Below are 16,208 nucleotides of genomic sequence, written 5' to 3'. Positions count from 1 at the left end.
TGGCATCCCATTAAAATGTGGTGTTTAAACTCCTTCCAAAAGAAGGACTCTCCTTCTTCTTCTGCACCCATAATCCCAAGAGAAATTTGATGTTACATGGAATTAACAAACACGTAGAAATTAATGGAAAGAAATAAGAGTCCATGTTGAAATGGACTCTTCAATTCAATGCCATAAATGGGGCATCCCAACTTATTTTTGGCATGGAGTTCCTTCCAAGAGAAGGACTCCCTCTCCTTTTCCACCTCCCACATCCCAAGGCACCATCTAATGGTGCACAAAATTAATAGAATGTGTGGAATATGTAATGATTTTAAGAGGAGTAAGAAAAAAGGACTCTCCTTTTTAATTACCAAAATAAATATGATGCCAACACTTAATATGCGTGTGGTTTGATGTGGAGGAGGTTGATTCTATGTGGAACACTTCCACAAAATCAGATAAAACTAACTAAAAAATTTAGATGGTTCAAACCTAATCACATTAGGTCAAGACAACAAGACTAGGTAAGCACAAACACCTTTGCACTGAACTCAATTGGTCACTTGGATTAATTCATGTGCTAGTAATTTAATTAACCCATTAAATTTATAATAAATTTAAATTAATTAGATCAAGACTAAATTTTTATTGTATGTGATCCATTGGGTTTCAAATCTAGCCAGTAGTAGATCCAAACTCTCGATGAAATCCTAATCTGATTGGATTAGGTCAGCTCAAGAGTCCCAATCAACTAGGATTCTTCCTAATTAATTTTAGAATTAAATTTTTTTAATTCTATCAAATCTATAAGTCAAGATTGATATCTAGCAACGTGTCATGACTATCTAAAAAATTTAAAATTTGATAAAAATATCAAAATTGTCCTTCCGTAGTGAGTTATCATGCAATTCAATCCTTCGATCATGCAACATCCCGAAAAGGCTATGGGTATGAAAATATGTCAGACCCAAATATCTAACCATATATATCTCGATCTAATGATGATGACTCGATTGATGAACCAATAAAAAATATTTCTACTATTCATCCCTGCTCTGGTCAGAGACTCTCAGAGTCACCATCCTATGAGATCACATAAGATGTTTTCTCCTCCTATAAGGAGTGATCGATTCTTTATTGACCACTCACAATCTCCATGCATTCTTCACCATACTCAAAATATCCCACATACATCTCAAAGTGGTGTGCTTGGGAATAAACCAAAGTAAGGATCCATACACACAAAGTACCATGGTGATCTCAGGTCAAAAGATCACATGCACTACTCCCACTGAAGAACCATCTGTTGACATGCTGTAAGGCTCCATCAAATATTCTTTTATAGATCAGTTCAGTGAACTCATTCTTTAATGAGCACCTACATTCTTGTATTAGTATCACCATATAAGTGGTTGTGAGATTAACCATCCTCTCCATCGAGCATACATAGGATGTACCAGTCTTATCGGAGTCATTGATCTCCGACTCAATGATCCAATGATTGAAATATTTTAGATTAGAACTATTAAAATTTTAGATCTCACTGACATGATCTCATCATGGCCCTAAAATCATTATCCTAATCTAAGAGGTTTATCATAATCATATAAAAATGATAAAGTAAATGATAAAATATAATACCTCAAATAAGTAAAATAACTAATGTCATGCAAATGAGCAGAAAGATAATAAAGAAAAATTCCATCGCATCCCCATGCGATTGACTTGTAAGCACAATTCTTTCAATCTCCCACTTACACTAAAGTCAATCGCACCTATACCTGATTCCATGCAATCAGGGTGACGATCGCACTGCTGCTATGTAAGCTTTAGTGAACTGGTCCTATTACACTGTTCTTAATATTAACACACTTTATGATCAAATCATAAATGAGGTGAAAGTACCTAGGATGTGTGTGGATACTTGATGAGATGACACCCAACTTAATGATGAACCCTTCATCAGGCAATTTTTCTAAGCAATCTTTACTAATAGTAATTAACTGAGTCAAATATAGTTTGTTGTTTGGAACTCTTCCAATTCACTACTCCTCTAGTGTTTCTCATGTACTTTGAGAATGCTTTTCACAGTTTTCATAAGATCCTATGATGGATCAGTCTGAAATCTATGATTATACACAAGGCATAATTCACATCAGGCTTGGTACATTGAATGTATGGGTAAGTAAATATTTTTACACCCATTCATGTTGAACCCTTTCAATATTAAATCTATGTACTTAGATTGGAACAAGCCTAATCATCTATTTACATCTATCCCTATAGATGCCAAGAAATTGGATGCTTAACCCAAGTCTTTTTTTTTCATAAAAACTTTTGTGATAAGTATTCATCGAGTGCAATATCGGGACTACCTTCCCAAAAAGCTATTTGTCACCTACATACATAACCAAGAAGTTAGTGGGACTCCCACCTATCTTCTTGCATACACACATGGTTTATCTATATTTGATGAAGTCAAACATTTTGACTATCTCATTAAAAATAGAGGTGCCATCTCCTCAATTCCAACCAAAATTCATAAATGCATTTACCCTTCCACCAGAGACATCTTCTCTAGATGGTGTGTGGCAAAAGCAAAAAATTCAGAATTACATCCCTGATAGCATCCTGTTGGGTCATACCCATAGGTGCTTCAACCATAGTCCACACTTAGTTGATGTACAGGGAGTCGATTTCGGATGTCAAGATTTTAGGCCAATTGTCAGAGTCTCTACTAGTAACATTTTTCGAATAGGTCAAGAAAATATTATTCATAATAATATATAGGTGTTGGGTATAAAATACCCCCCCAGCCGAAGTTCGTGTCAGGAGTGACCCCTCGGGGATTCTACCGGCGTCCGACCAGCAAGAAAACTCCATCCGGACTCCTACGGGAGCCAGACCTCGTCCCCGACCTCGACTGCAGGAAGACTCTGTCCGGACTCCTACGGGAGCCGGACCTCATCCCCGACCTCGATTGCAGGAAGACTTCGTCCGGACTCCTACGGGAGCCGGACTTCGTCCCCGACCTTGACTGCAGGAAGACTCCGTCCGAACTCCTACGGGAGCCGGACCTCGTCCCCGACCTCGACTGCAGGAAGACTTCATCCGGACTCCTACGGGAGCCGGACTTCATCCCCGACCTCGACTGTAGGAAGACTCTGTCCGGACTTCTACGGGAGCCGGACTTCATCCCCGACCTCGACTGCAGGAAGACTCCGTTCGGACTCCTACGGGAGCCGGACCTCGTCCCCGACCTCGACTGCAGGAAGACTTCGTCCGGACTCTTACGGGAGCCAGACTTCGTCTCCGACTTTGATTGCAGGTAGACTCCATCCGGACTCCTACGGGAGCCAGACTTCATCCCCGACTTCGATTGCAGGTAGACTCCATCCGGACTCCTACGGGAGCCGGACTTTGTCTCCGACTTCAATTGCAGGTAGACTCCGTCCGGACTCCTACAAGAGCCGGACCTCGTCCCCGACCCCGACTGTAGGTAGACTCCATCCGGACTCCTACGGGAGCCGAACTTCATCCCCGACTTCGATTGCAGGTAGACTCCATCCGGACTCCTACGGGAGTCGGACTTCATCCCCGACTTCAATTGCAGGTAGACTCCGTCCGGACTCCTACGGGAGCCGGACCTCATCCCCGACCTCGACTGCAGGAAGACTTCATCTGGACTCCTACGGGAGCCGGACTTCGTCCCCGACTTCAATTGCAGGTAGACTCCGTCCGGACTCCTACGGGAGCCGGACCTCATCCCCGACCCCGACTGCAGGTAGACTCCATCCGGACTCCTACAGGAGCCGAACTTCATCCCCGACTTCAATTGCAGGTAGACTCCGTCCGGACTCCTACGGGAGCCGGACCTCATCCGCGACCTCGACTGCAGGAAGAATTCGTCTGGACTCCTATGGGCGTCGGACTTCATCCCCGACCTCGACTGCAGGAAGACTCCGTCCAGACTCCTACGAAAGCTGGACTTCATCCCCGACCTCGACTGCAGGAAGACTCCATCCGGACTCCTACGGGAGCCGGACCTCATCTCCGACCTCGACTGCAGGAAGACTTCGTCCGGACTCCTACGGGAGTCGGACTTCATCCCCGACTTCGATTGCAGGTAGACTCCATCCGGACTCCTACGGGAGCCGGACTGCATCCCCGACTTCGATTGCAGGTAGACTCCATCTGGACTTCTACGGGAGTCGGACTTCGTCCCCGAATTCAATTGCCGGTAGACTCCGTCTGGACTCCTACGGGAGCCGGACCTCATCCCCGACCTCGACTGCAGGAAGACTTCGTCCGGACTCCTACGGGAGTCGGATCTCGTCCCCAACCCCGACTGCAGGTAGACTCCATCCGGACTCCTACGGGAGTCAGACTTCATCTCCGACTTCGATTGCAGGTAGACTTCGCCCGAACCCCTACGGGAGTCGGATCCCGAGCTCCTCTCAGATGGGTAGTTAGCCACCTCCCTCCGCCAGACACCCCAGCCGAACTTCGGCCGACAGGCCTGGACCCCCTGTCAGGCCGCAGTAACGGTCACGACTCTGCTCCACTTCCTGCGACAGATTCCGTGCGGCTCCATCACTCCCCGATAGACCACAATAATGACCACGATTCTGCTCCACTTTCTGCGATGGATACCGCGCAGTTCCTCCACCCTCTGGCAAGTCGCGACAACGGACGCCGCTCTACTCCCCGCAACAGACTCCACGTGGCGTATCCCGGTGATGGCCACGATCCCGTTCCACAACTCTTCGTAACATACCCCTCTTGGCTCTGAACGGCCCACTGACAGACGGTTACACACGTCGCCATTAGTCCATTGCACCCTCCGTCTATAAAAAGGGTGACCCCAGATACGTTATTCTCTAAGCTCTAATTTCTATCCCAAAACTCTACTAAAATTTTCGTTCGAGCACTCCATTCTTGTTGAGGCAGAGAACTGACTTGAGCGTCGGAGGGTCTTCCCGGAGCAACCCCAACTCCGGTTGAGACTTCTTTTGCAGGTCCCGACGGCGACCGCGACTCCCTCGACTCCAACTTCTCTGACGCAAGCAGATTTTTGCACCAACAATAGGTATAGTTATTCTCAATGACAAACCCATATTTGAGTGGTACATTACGCATTCGGATTGACCTTTCGGTGAGAAAGTGTGTATCATTGTCGTGCCTCATCACGGGCACATCTGGTTGAGGATTAACTTATGGATACTCCACAGGTTAAGATAGGATAGTTTATAGATCTTGAACTTCTTAAGTTCAATTATCCTCCCACTGTCTCATTTGACCTAAGCATGCCTAAGAATAAGAGAAAGAGGCAATTGGTTGCTTTACAAGGTATTTATATGATAACATCTTATAATTTTTTTATTTGTAATACTACTATCTGGGTATTGGATACCGGAAGTCTTATTAATATATGCAATTCGTTGCAAAAACTTCAGGTAAGTAAAAAATTTCAAGAGGGACGGTCTGGTGATCTCATCAATCTGAGTACTAGGCTATTAAGATCTGAAATCTAATTTCATATATAATTACATCAACATACAATTATTGACAAAACTATTTTATGTCATAAACATATCCTTGATCTCATCAATTATGTTTTTCATCTAACCCAATTAGATTTGATGTATCATATATATCATATTAAATCTAAAATTTATCTTATACTAATTATAAAATATCAATTTTAGATTTGATATAGAATAAAAAAATAATTAGATGCAAATATGAATGCATAAGAAATTAATTTTTGATAAAATCTATTTTCGCATAGTGCTGAATTATGATAAGATTCAGATCTAAATATCCATCGAAACAGATTCAATTTAAAACTAAAATAATTCTCACTTCATAAAAAAAATAATAAAATTAAAATTTTATTAAAATAAATTTAAAATAGATTTTTAATTCATATTTTTTTCATCAAAAATTCAGTAACAACAGAATTCTGTTATAATAGATTTATAAAAACCTCAATCAACCATTGATTAGGCACCTCTAATCGAATCAAAATCAGATCAAAAATTTTATATAAATAGATTTAAATGAGATTTAATGTCACACAAAAAATTTTAATTATATCTCATATAAATAATCATAAAAAATTCTATTTTACATGCATATATTTCAGGCCTGCTCTGATACCAGTTGAAGAGAAAGGAACAGTTTTCCTCCAGAATGCTCAGGTTGCATCTAAAAATTTTCTCTAATGTTCTACTTATTTAAGGATCAAATTCTTATCTGAATCATAGCAGAATCAGAGATCAAATCCTAAATTATCTGATATAAACCTTCGTAGAGGCCTGGATATGCAGACCCTCTACTTCGCTGCACATCAGACGCCATCGAAAAGCAGGATGAACTCCAATCCAATTGGCTTCGCATACACAATCAATCGAAGGATGAGATGTGATGATGTGATACCTCACATCAGCAGGTAGGATGCTCAAGAAGGATCCATGCCCAAGGAGAGGAGGCGGCAACAAAGAGAGAGATGTAGAAGATGAAGGACCTCTCTCTTCACACGCCTGTCTCTCTCTCTTTTTCTCTTCTTTCAATTTGATTTGTTTGCTATTCTATTCTCTTCTCTCATCTATAGGTAGAGACTCTCTCTATTTATAGATGATTCTCATGACCCAATGAGAGGACTTTTTATTCAAATTTGATTTGAATTGGTCCAATACTCATGAAAGAAGGACTCCTACATGAGATATAATTGCCATCACTTATGACATCCACTTTGCACCTACTTCCACACCCACTTGGGATGCCACAAATAAGCACCAAACTAATTTTTGATCATGCTTCATGAGTGGGTATTCCTAGTGCAAGTAGGAATACTCATATCTCATCCAAAATAGGTCTGATTCGAAGCTGGTTCAAAATAATTTTGAAAGACTGTCAATCCTAAATTCTTTAGGACTTTTGTACTAAGTCTAACTTGAATTTTAGACTTATTTAATTAATTCAAAACTAATTTAAAATTAATTAGTACTTAAATCCAAACTTTCATATATTTCATGGATCATAGATAGAAATTGTTCATCCCCGGAATTGAACCTGAACCCCATGTGTAGTGCTAGCTAGACATAGTCAACTCTTTAATCTCATTTTATCCATAACTCAATTTTCAATCAAGTTAGCTTATATGTTCAATCAAATCAAGTACTTTCAAATTGGACATATAAACATAGGTCAATTTCTTCCTACTTTGTTTGACTTGTGTGCGTGACTCCATAGGTTCAAACACTAAGCCAGTAGCACAGGAACCAATTCCTGCACTAATCGAGATACCATCTAGCAATGATTCTCGATGTCTAGATAGATCGAATTATCACAAAAAAATATTTCAAAATCCATACTCATGGCTACCATATAATTCATCCTTTTGATCCTGGATGCTCTAGGATGGTCTCAGGTTAACTGTCAACTGAGATTGCTTCATCCACATTGTATTTCAACCTTTCAAATTTATCTCATGGATTATCTTGATCAAGACTTTACTAAATTGAAATACAGTGATTCTTCTGATCAACAGTCTGAACCTTTCTGGAAAGCATGGGCTTAAGAAAGGTAACGTTTCCTCTCTCTTTTTGTTAATGTTACATGTTCATGATATGAATGTTCAAATGATGCTGGGTTTAATGTACGTGGTTGCAGTGTTATTTCCATTCTGAATTATTCACCTTTCAATATAGGTATACGAGAAGTTCACACAACAATTTAAAGCTAAAATGAGTGTTGAATATTTTACCAAGGAAATTCTTGCCGAGAATGAACAAGTAACGTTGAAAGTGAGCTCTCAGTCTGTTTCACTTGTTCCTTTTTCTTTATATTTATATATATATATATATATATATATATATATATATATATATATATATATATATATATATATATATCTTCCAAAATTTGTGATGAATAATAGTTATTTTCTGATATAGATATGGGGTGTAACAGGAAAGGAAGGATTTCGGATTCTTGGCATCAAATTCTACGGGGGAACACATGACTGCTTATTGGACTACAGCACCAATGTTTTTGGGTCAGTTGACCATAAAAACTCTTGACAACTGCCACAAGAGTTTCTTCACCGGGTTTCCAATGCCCAAGTGCTTTTTTTTTTTTTTTTTTTGCTTATTTTCAAAAATAATCAATTTTGCATCTACTTTTTTCTATTCTTTCTTACATCCTTGGAATTTATTTATGGTTTCATCATTTTATCTTCTCTTGTAGAATTCTATGCAGTAAAGTATGTGTTGTTATACATTCTCAAGAGGTTCTGCTGATACTATGCAATACATTCAAATAAACTGGTCTTTTTTTAACTGGTTATGCGTAACTGTGTGGAAAATGATTACATTCTGATGCAACCTTTGAATTTTCGAGTCTTTTTTCTTTTCTTGTTTTAGAAGTCCGGTCCGAATTTCTGAAATTTTGTGGCCCACCTCTCTATGCCCACGTGGATGGCTCACTTTTGAGGGATGTAGCATGGCTTCTGTAAGTCAATATAACAAGCACGATATATTGCCACAGACAATGTACATTTCTTTTTTGTTTATGAAAAAACTCTCAGTGCATGTAACCAATGACATAGCAAAAGCAATATACCCCATTTTTCCTAATCAGCACCATGCACTCATTTTCATTGCAATTGTTGTCCTGTTGCACCAGATGTAACTCACGATTTCCCCTAAAATATCATCAGAGCTAATGACACTGATAACCAGAGCCAGAATTATTAGAATAATCAATTAACCTTCTGCTCCATAACCAATCGTTCACTTGTGGGTCGTGTTTTTCTTCCTTTGCTGCTTGTTGGTTGTTTGATTAATTTCCCTTGATTTGCAGGGATCATTTTTCGTGTATCTTCTTTCTTTCTGATTCTATATGGTGGTGATGGATTATCACGGTCTACGATGGCATCAATTTTGATTAAGAAGAAAGCAATGGCATAATTGTTATGTGGATCTGAAGTTCAGTTATTTGCGCAATTCACAATCCATGGGTGATCCTGTTGGCATCGGAGCTTGGTAGTATAAATGTGGTTATTCTGAACAAAAAAATAAAAGAAAAAAAAATCTATCAGACGAAAATGTAGTATAATTACATTGTTCATGAACCTCATTTAACCATTACGCAACAACTATAAAGATAGCCACCTATGAATGTTGCACAGTTGTCAACCAGCATCATGAAGCTTTCAAAGTTTTTAATCAATTATATAGAATGCATTGTTTGATTTGATTTTTCCGTCAGTTCATGGTGAAATATTTATCACAATGATCTGGGCCACAGAATGCCATCTTACAAGGAGGAGGATGTCATCCAATGAACAATTTAATTTAATTACTTATTCTCTGCGGTTGGCCAAATCGACTGATCCTACCAATTAGGTTCCTCCGACTCCTCTGCGGCACCGGCACTACTCCATTCTTGGGATTCCATTCCTGAAGCAACAACCGATGTTTTGTAAAATATTCAAGAAATAAGAAACAACATGCTGATGAAAAATACTGCAAGCAAACCCAGTACACAAGAAAAAACTGCCACAACAATATGGAGCTTGGTGATTCAAGGGAGCTCCCTATGAGCTAGATTACAGATAAACGTGTTAGCATCCTTCATCAAGTTTCTCAAATCAACTAGAATGCTCCATTTAAAGTAATTGATTTTTGACATCTTAACAGACATCTGTATCGGTGACACTATTATAAATTCTGACCCAAGAACATCACCACTCATCAAAGAATTAAGCTTGAATTATTATGAGAATGCAAAAAGCATGTATTCTAAGATGCTCAGACTTGACCAGTCATTTGTCACGAGTCATTCAAGATGAATGAACAACAGAAAGAAAAAGCATTCAGAGTTTTCTTTTTTAAAAGATTGAAGAAAACATGGCTGTTCAGATAATTTATACAATTTCAGCGTCATATATGCCAAGAGCTGGTATAGTCTTACCTGTGCTGGCTGAAGGAATTTCCTGTGAGACAGGATCTGGTACACTCGCAACAGAAACCGGTACCATGCTCTTCATGGATATTGATGAGGTATCACACAAATGCGAACCAGAAACACAGAATTCTGAGAAGGTGGATCCATTACCATCCTTCATACTATCAAAAGCATGATCTTTACCTTGAAGTTGATCAGCAAAAACAGAGTATTGAGGTTCAGAGTATGGAGATTTGGATTCATCTTCTGGTTGTTGACTCAGAAAATATAAACGTGGACTGCATTGGAAAATCTTGTCCATATTCTCCCTTAACGAGTCTTGTTCGCACTCCAGAAAGTGCCTAGTTCAAGCAAGAAGTTGATAAGTGTTAGACAAAACATTAGGCTATTCACCTCCTATGGAAGTACACCACAACATTGGAAGTGAAAATATCAATCAAATTACCACCAACCAAACTTGTAGATGTTCCTGAAGTGGGTGGAGATATTATTGAAGAAATTCGGGTGAGATAAATGGCTCCCGATATCAAGTTGATCTGATTATCTACTGAAGAATTACATGAGTACAAAGCAAGTTTGTTTTGTATTCACTCACTCTTTTTATGAAAGGAAAACATGATGTATGAAACAAAATTTCTGCTTAACAAAGAACAAACTAGTGCATATTTTCAGTGGTTGCGTGCAATTCTATCATTTTGTACTCATGCGTCTATGAAAAGTCAAGACCAACACTGCTTTCTTTACTTGCATGCCCCTTTAATAGTAAAGTTGAAACATAAATGGTTGGTTTTGTTAATAAGGCACCAGCTACGTTTTCAATGCACCAATACATGCACAAACATATTAATAAACACTATATTTTTAAAATTATCAATTACCGAATAGATCATTAGCTTTACATGCAAATCAGACTGTTGATGCTTAATAGCATTAACCAGCTTAGGATGATAAAATTTCACCTGTGTATACTCGCCTGGAAGCCAGTAAAATCTGTTGTAGGTCGCCATATGGTATGCTTTCTCGGCTGAGGATCGGTCTCTTTGTAAAAAAGAGGTGGCGTAGCTATCTGAACAAAACAAGCAGAAAGCTTTGTTAAGAGAACTGATACATTATGCCATTAGAAAACATCTCTTGATGCTCATATAAGATTACCTCTATATCCAGGGTTCCATCCCCTGTTTCAGGGTATGTTACCTTTAGACCCTTAATATGTGACCATGGAATTTCAATCTTGCTCTTCAGGCCACTTTCAAGAAACTCCCAAATAAGTTTTTGTCTCGCAAAGTAGCACTTAGCCTCTAGATCACCTTCATGTCTTGATACATGCTGTTTACAAGGGTACGTCAATTAGCCACCAGACAAATCTTTATCCACCTTGATAAAGAACTACTTGTAAGCAAACAAAGCACATAAGATTTTCTACTGAGGGCAATTAGAAAAATCTTGAGTTTGTATTCTTGACTATGCTCTAACCAGTAGCAATCAAGAATGATTAGTATTTTACTCTACATAATCAAGTACAGACCTCTGGTGAAAAAAAGCTATAATTCAGGCAAAGTTCAATAGCAATTTTATTGCATTGATTCCATTGAATATTCAATACGTCAAGCTTTAGAATCAAATTCTCCTACCTCCCAAGCTCCGATTCTCAAACGGGTAGGCGCATGAAACTTTGAAGGTTTCATCTTTCTGGTAGCTTGAGAAGGCTTCGTGTCAGGCAAATCGAACAGAGAAAGTTATGTTAGATGTTTTAAGAAGATGTTGTGAATAGAGAGAGAGAAAAAAAAACGCAAATAATTCAATAACATAATTCAAGATCTCAATAAGTATCTCTCAACCAAGAATTCTGATTATTTGATATAAAAAAAAAAAAAGTGAAAAAAGTGTTGTACCGGATGCTGCAAAGGAGCATTATTCTTCTTCGGTCTCTTACGGAGCGGTCGGTAGTCCTCATCCAAGAAGTCCCTATCTGAATCTCCGACATGATCACCACCGCCGCCCTTTGAGTAGGAGAGGGAGGGAGAAAGAGCAAGAGAACAAGAGCCAGAGATGGCGCCCGAAGTTGGAAGCGACCAGGGAAGGGATAAGCGGATAGAGGGCTTATATAAATAGAGGAAGATGGTGCTAAATATAAAAAATATAGGAAACAATAATATCTAAATAGGAAACACATATCGAATTTGGTAATGTATAACTTTTTATTGCCCCATTAAAAAAAATACACGATTACGTTATTGGATTTTTGATTAGCATCATGACATACGTGCATTATCTTAAAAGATGAGATAAAGCTTAGTCCCAACATAAATTCCATATCTTGCTTCACAAACCAACAACGTACGATTTATTTCCTTTACAAAGCAGCAACGTACCGACCTGCCATACACGACGTCCCACCCATTGAGGAAGAAGAATAAGAAGACTCCATCTCCTGCGAGGCTCGCCTCCGCCTTTACAAGGCCATCCCGTTCCCTTCAAGATTCTATCACGACCACCGACCCTGTTTTCTGCCTCTTTCTTTCTCTTCTTCCCTCTTGACCTTGCCGGTTTCATCTATTGTGATCACCGGAAATCGACGTTGGAGAGCACCGCCGGAGTCAAGGTAAAGCCCGGTCTTCTTCTCCTTTGCTGTCTCTTCCCCATGTCCACAAATCACACCTCCGTCTACTTCCCCTGTTTTTTCGATCACCATTGCGGCTGTGCTCCCTTGAGGAGCCCTTGGCCGAGTACCCTGTAACTCTTCCATGGATCACCAGATGGAACATGGCCGCTGGTGAACACCCAAATCAAGCCAATATCAATTTTTCATGTTTCAAAAAAATATATACTTACATTTGCTAGAAAAAAATATTTAGAATGTTCTGGCTTCATAGAGAGTTGTCAGTCTATGTTGAAGCTTTCTATGCATGTATAATGATATAATTGAAATAATTTTTTTAAGAAAAATGTCTAAAGTGAATCAAATCATTTGAATAATGGGGTGAAACAAGCTAGACCTAACGATCTTTGTAGTTTGCTGAATGGGCAGATGTTTTCAGGTTGTAATTCACCAAGATATAAACCTCTCGATGTCTTGTTGGACACGCATTCAGGATGTTTACAACGTCTACCAGTTGGTTGGTCCATAGACCTGCTCGGTTAGTTTTCTTGTTCTGTTTAAGTGTAATTCTTGTGGTTAAGTTTCATTTATAGGGAACTAATGTTATTACAAATTTTAAAATCGTCAAAAGATTCTGTTCTTTTGCAATTTCTGCCCGTATTTCTTGTCTGGAGATGTGGATGTGCTAAAAGAGTGGGTTTCGATGTCTCTTTACTTCAAGCCGAATAAAAGCTCGCTAACAGGCCATGGCAAATGACTTAGTTCAAATCTAGCTCCTCTTATCTTATTCCTTTTTTTTTCCCTGCAATTATCAGATTTATGTCAATCGAGAATTACTTCTCTCTCCCAGCCAGCCCTGGAAAAGACAATGAGTAAAAATAGTATACAGAAAGGTACATCGGGAACATGCAACGCATTTCAGAAGAAAGAGCTATGAGTTTAGTATTAAGTTGTCCATACAGTATACCAAAGAATCATGTTCTTCTATCTGAATATGGATATGGATAATTAAAAAATAATAATAATATGAATATGGATAAACAATTATCCAATCCATATCTGAATATTCGAATTTATATATAATCTATATAATTTTACATAATAATTATTAATTTTTCTAAAAAATATATAACTATATAAATATATTATTAATTTTATTTAACATTTATTTAGTAATATCTTTGATTTTGTAATTATAAAGTTTATTATCGAAGTAACATTTATAATTATATCTATACTTTCAATATTAGAATTGTATCCAAATATATTTAAAATAAATATGAATATAAATTTTTATATCCGAATAATTTTCGTATCCATATTTGTATTCATTAGACAAAATAAATATGGATATGGATATATTGATATCCAATCCATATCCCATTCATTTTCAACCATGTTGTCAACTATTGCAATTTTGTTTGTATGGCAGCAGGAAACTATATTTTGTTGTTCTATAACTGCTATACTGCACTGTCAATAGCTCAACTACTCCTTGTAGTCACGAAAGAAAAAAAAAAGAGAGAAGAATCATGTTCTCACACCTCCCTTAAAAAATAATAATAAAAAAACCACAAATGCGACTATCGTTTGTCTTTTTTTTCTTTTTTTTTAACAGAAATAGTGCCAGTGGAAATATTTAACTCAAAACTTCACAACTTCCAAATGATGCCCCATGATTCTACCTTGAACTGAAAACTGGCGCATGCTCCTACAACTTATAAACCAGAGTTTGTTACTCTAAAATATAAACCAAACAAAAATCATGCAGTTGTAATATATTGTATGCCGTGCTTAATAACACAAGAATAGTTCAAAAGTTTACCAAAAGTAATGTCGCAAGAAGCTATTATTAGATCTCAAAATGATTATCCCTGCCCGACGGGTCTACATTCATCCCTAAATGCCATCGGGTCTGATATATTTGTTTCCGCATTAGAGCATTGAGCTTTGTGAGAGCACCGCACTGCAATAGAATGGTGGATTTCAGTGATATCATTTGAGCCGAGAGAGTCGCAAGCAACAGTCCTAATTGTCAACCAAGTCCGGCGAGCTCATCATCACTTCCAGCTTCTTTTCATTTATGAATATAAAAAAACTCGTGAAACATAATAAGTTTACATCATTAATCCTTATTTTGTTGGGGTTGCTTCAAATCGGCTTTTGAGCAGAGGTTGGGATATTATGATGACAATTTTGTTAGAACGATGGATTACCTTCTCTTCCAGTCTCCAATTATAGCTATACTTGGTTCACTCTATTGCTTATGCAGAAAACAAATGCTGGAAATTGGATCCAGATCACTCTTTCTCAATTATGACTGAGGGGGTGCTCACAGGTAGTGCTGAAAGAGGTGGCCGCAAGAGAAGATACAAGGATGGCCCCAGAATTGGAATAAGTGCCACTAGCAAAAGCCAAGAACTTTGACTGGTCCTGCAACAGGGGGAACAAGTGAGTTCTTTGATGAGAAAGCCATTCTATTTTTCCCATTATTTTAAAACATTTAGGTTTCTGAGCATATTATGAAAAGAAGCATGGGTGCAGAGTGTTCAGTTTACCTTCTCCTTGCAGTCATATCATTATAGACCCAAAAAGGTGAGAAGGCTGAGCATAGCGCAAAATCAATGCATGTAATATGGATCTGCAATGAAGAAAATGTTATAGGTAAATGCCAGAGTTTTTACATGAGGTCAATGGACTCTGATGTTGACTTCACGGAAAGAAGTTCCCAGCTTCAAAAAGTTTTTGTAAAGTATTTGATGCAGTTCTGTAGAACAGCTGAACAGGAGCCGCTGACTAGTTAAAAAACTGACTGTGTCTTTACTAGGTTAAAATGCTGGTCGAGCAAGTTAAAGAATGAAAAAAATTGAGATTTCACATGAGAGTACGCCTAATTGAAATTTCCAATAGTATGTCATGATACTTACATGCTTTCTCTGAAGTATCGGTAGAACTCCTTCCACACATCACTATAAGCTAAACCAGCATACATAGTTAGGCCCAAGCCTGCAACAAGTAAAATCTGGTTTGCAATGGAGTTACTATTCAGCATATAAACCATCAATCCGATCAGTTTGATTGAAGTTTCACCTACAAATTTTGCATGTTTCCACTATCTCAAACTATCAATGACCAAAACTCTAAATACCAAAGCTTTCAGGCAACGCTTTACAGAAACTATATTGAATGATTAGGATTCTTTGTTTGTCACTTAAACCTTTTCAAATTGTAATTCAATGATGGTTAAAATCAATGAGTTATGCATGTGCTTGATGTAAAAAAGTTATAGTATCACTCATGTACACAAAAATTTGTATACAACTTTACTAAGCATATTGTGGTTATGTGCATCGGAGTTTCTTAGCCCAGCAGTTATCTTTGAATCAAGAAAATTTAAAGGCCATCTACTGATTTCATCTTCTCCAACAGCTGGTGGAGGTGGCTTCCAGAGAACAAAGTATGGAATAAGAGCATATGCACCGCCAAAGAATGAAACCACTAGGAATGGCCAGCTTGCTTCTTGAACTTCATCACCAGTTTGAACACATCAAATTTATTTAATATGGAGGAAAGCCGAGGAATCTGAAGATTAAGGTGTATGATTTTCACTGGTTCAACTGCTGATTGAAAAATAATGATGGACAAAACTGAA

The 16,208-nt window shown here is 38.4% G+C and overlaps 2 protein-coding genes and 1 long non-coding RNA gene across 10 annotated transcripts in view; all 3 read right to left on the bottom strand.

Moving 5' to 3' along the window:
* LOC140859703 (uncharacterized) overlaps positions 1-16,208 on the bottom strand; it is a 134,673-nt gene that overhangs the window by 46,710 nt on the left and 71,755 nt on the right. The window lies entirely within an intron of this gene.
* LOC140851148 (uncharacterized) lies at positions 9,165-12,649 on the bottom strand. The gene is made up of 7 exons (XM_073242726.1): positions 12,497-12,649; positions 11,850-12,113; positions 11,589-11,663; positions 11,110-11,283; positions 10,917-11,023; positions 9,964-10,298; positions 9,165-9,449 (listed from the first exon to the last, which is right to left on the bottom strand). The coding sequence occupies exons 1-7, from the start codon at positions 12,647-12,649 to the stop codon at positions 9,385-9,387; spliced, it is 1,173 nt and encodes a 390-aa protein (XP_073098827.1). The 3' UTR covers positions 9,165-9,384.
* LOC140859758 (uncharacterized) lies at positions 14,435-15,363 on the bottom strand. The gene is made up of 3 exons (XR_012143485.1): positions 15,115-15,363; positions 14,773-14,989; positions 14,435-14,584 (listed from the first exon to the last, which is right to left on the bottom strand). It is a non-coding gene; the product is annotated as an uncharacterized lncRNA (long non-coding RNA).

The sequence above is a fragment of the Elaeis guineensis genome, chromosome 8, assembly GCF_000442705.2.
Source record: "Elaeis guineensis isolate ETL-2024a chromosome 8, EG11, whole genome shotgun sequence".
In the NCBI taxonomy this organism is placed as follows: Eukaryota; Viridiplantae; Streptophyta; class Magnoliopsida; order Arecales; family Arecaceae; genus Elaeis; species Elaeis guineensis.
This window is presented reverse-complemented; position numbering and strand designations above follow the sequence as displayed.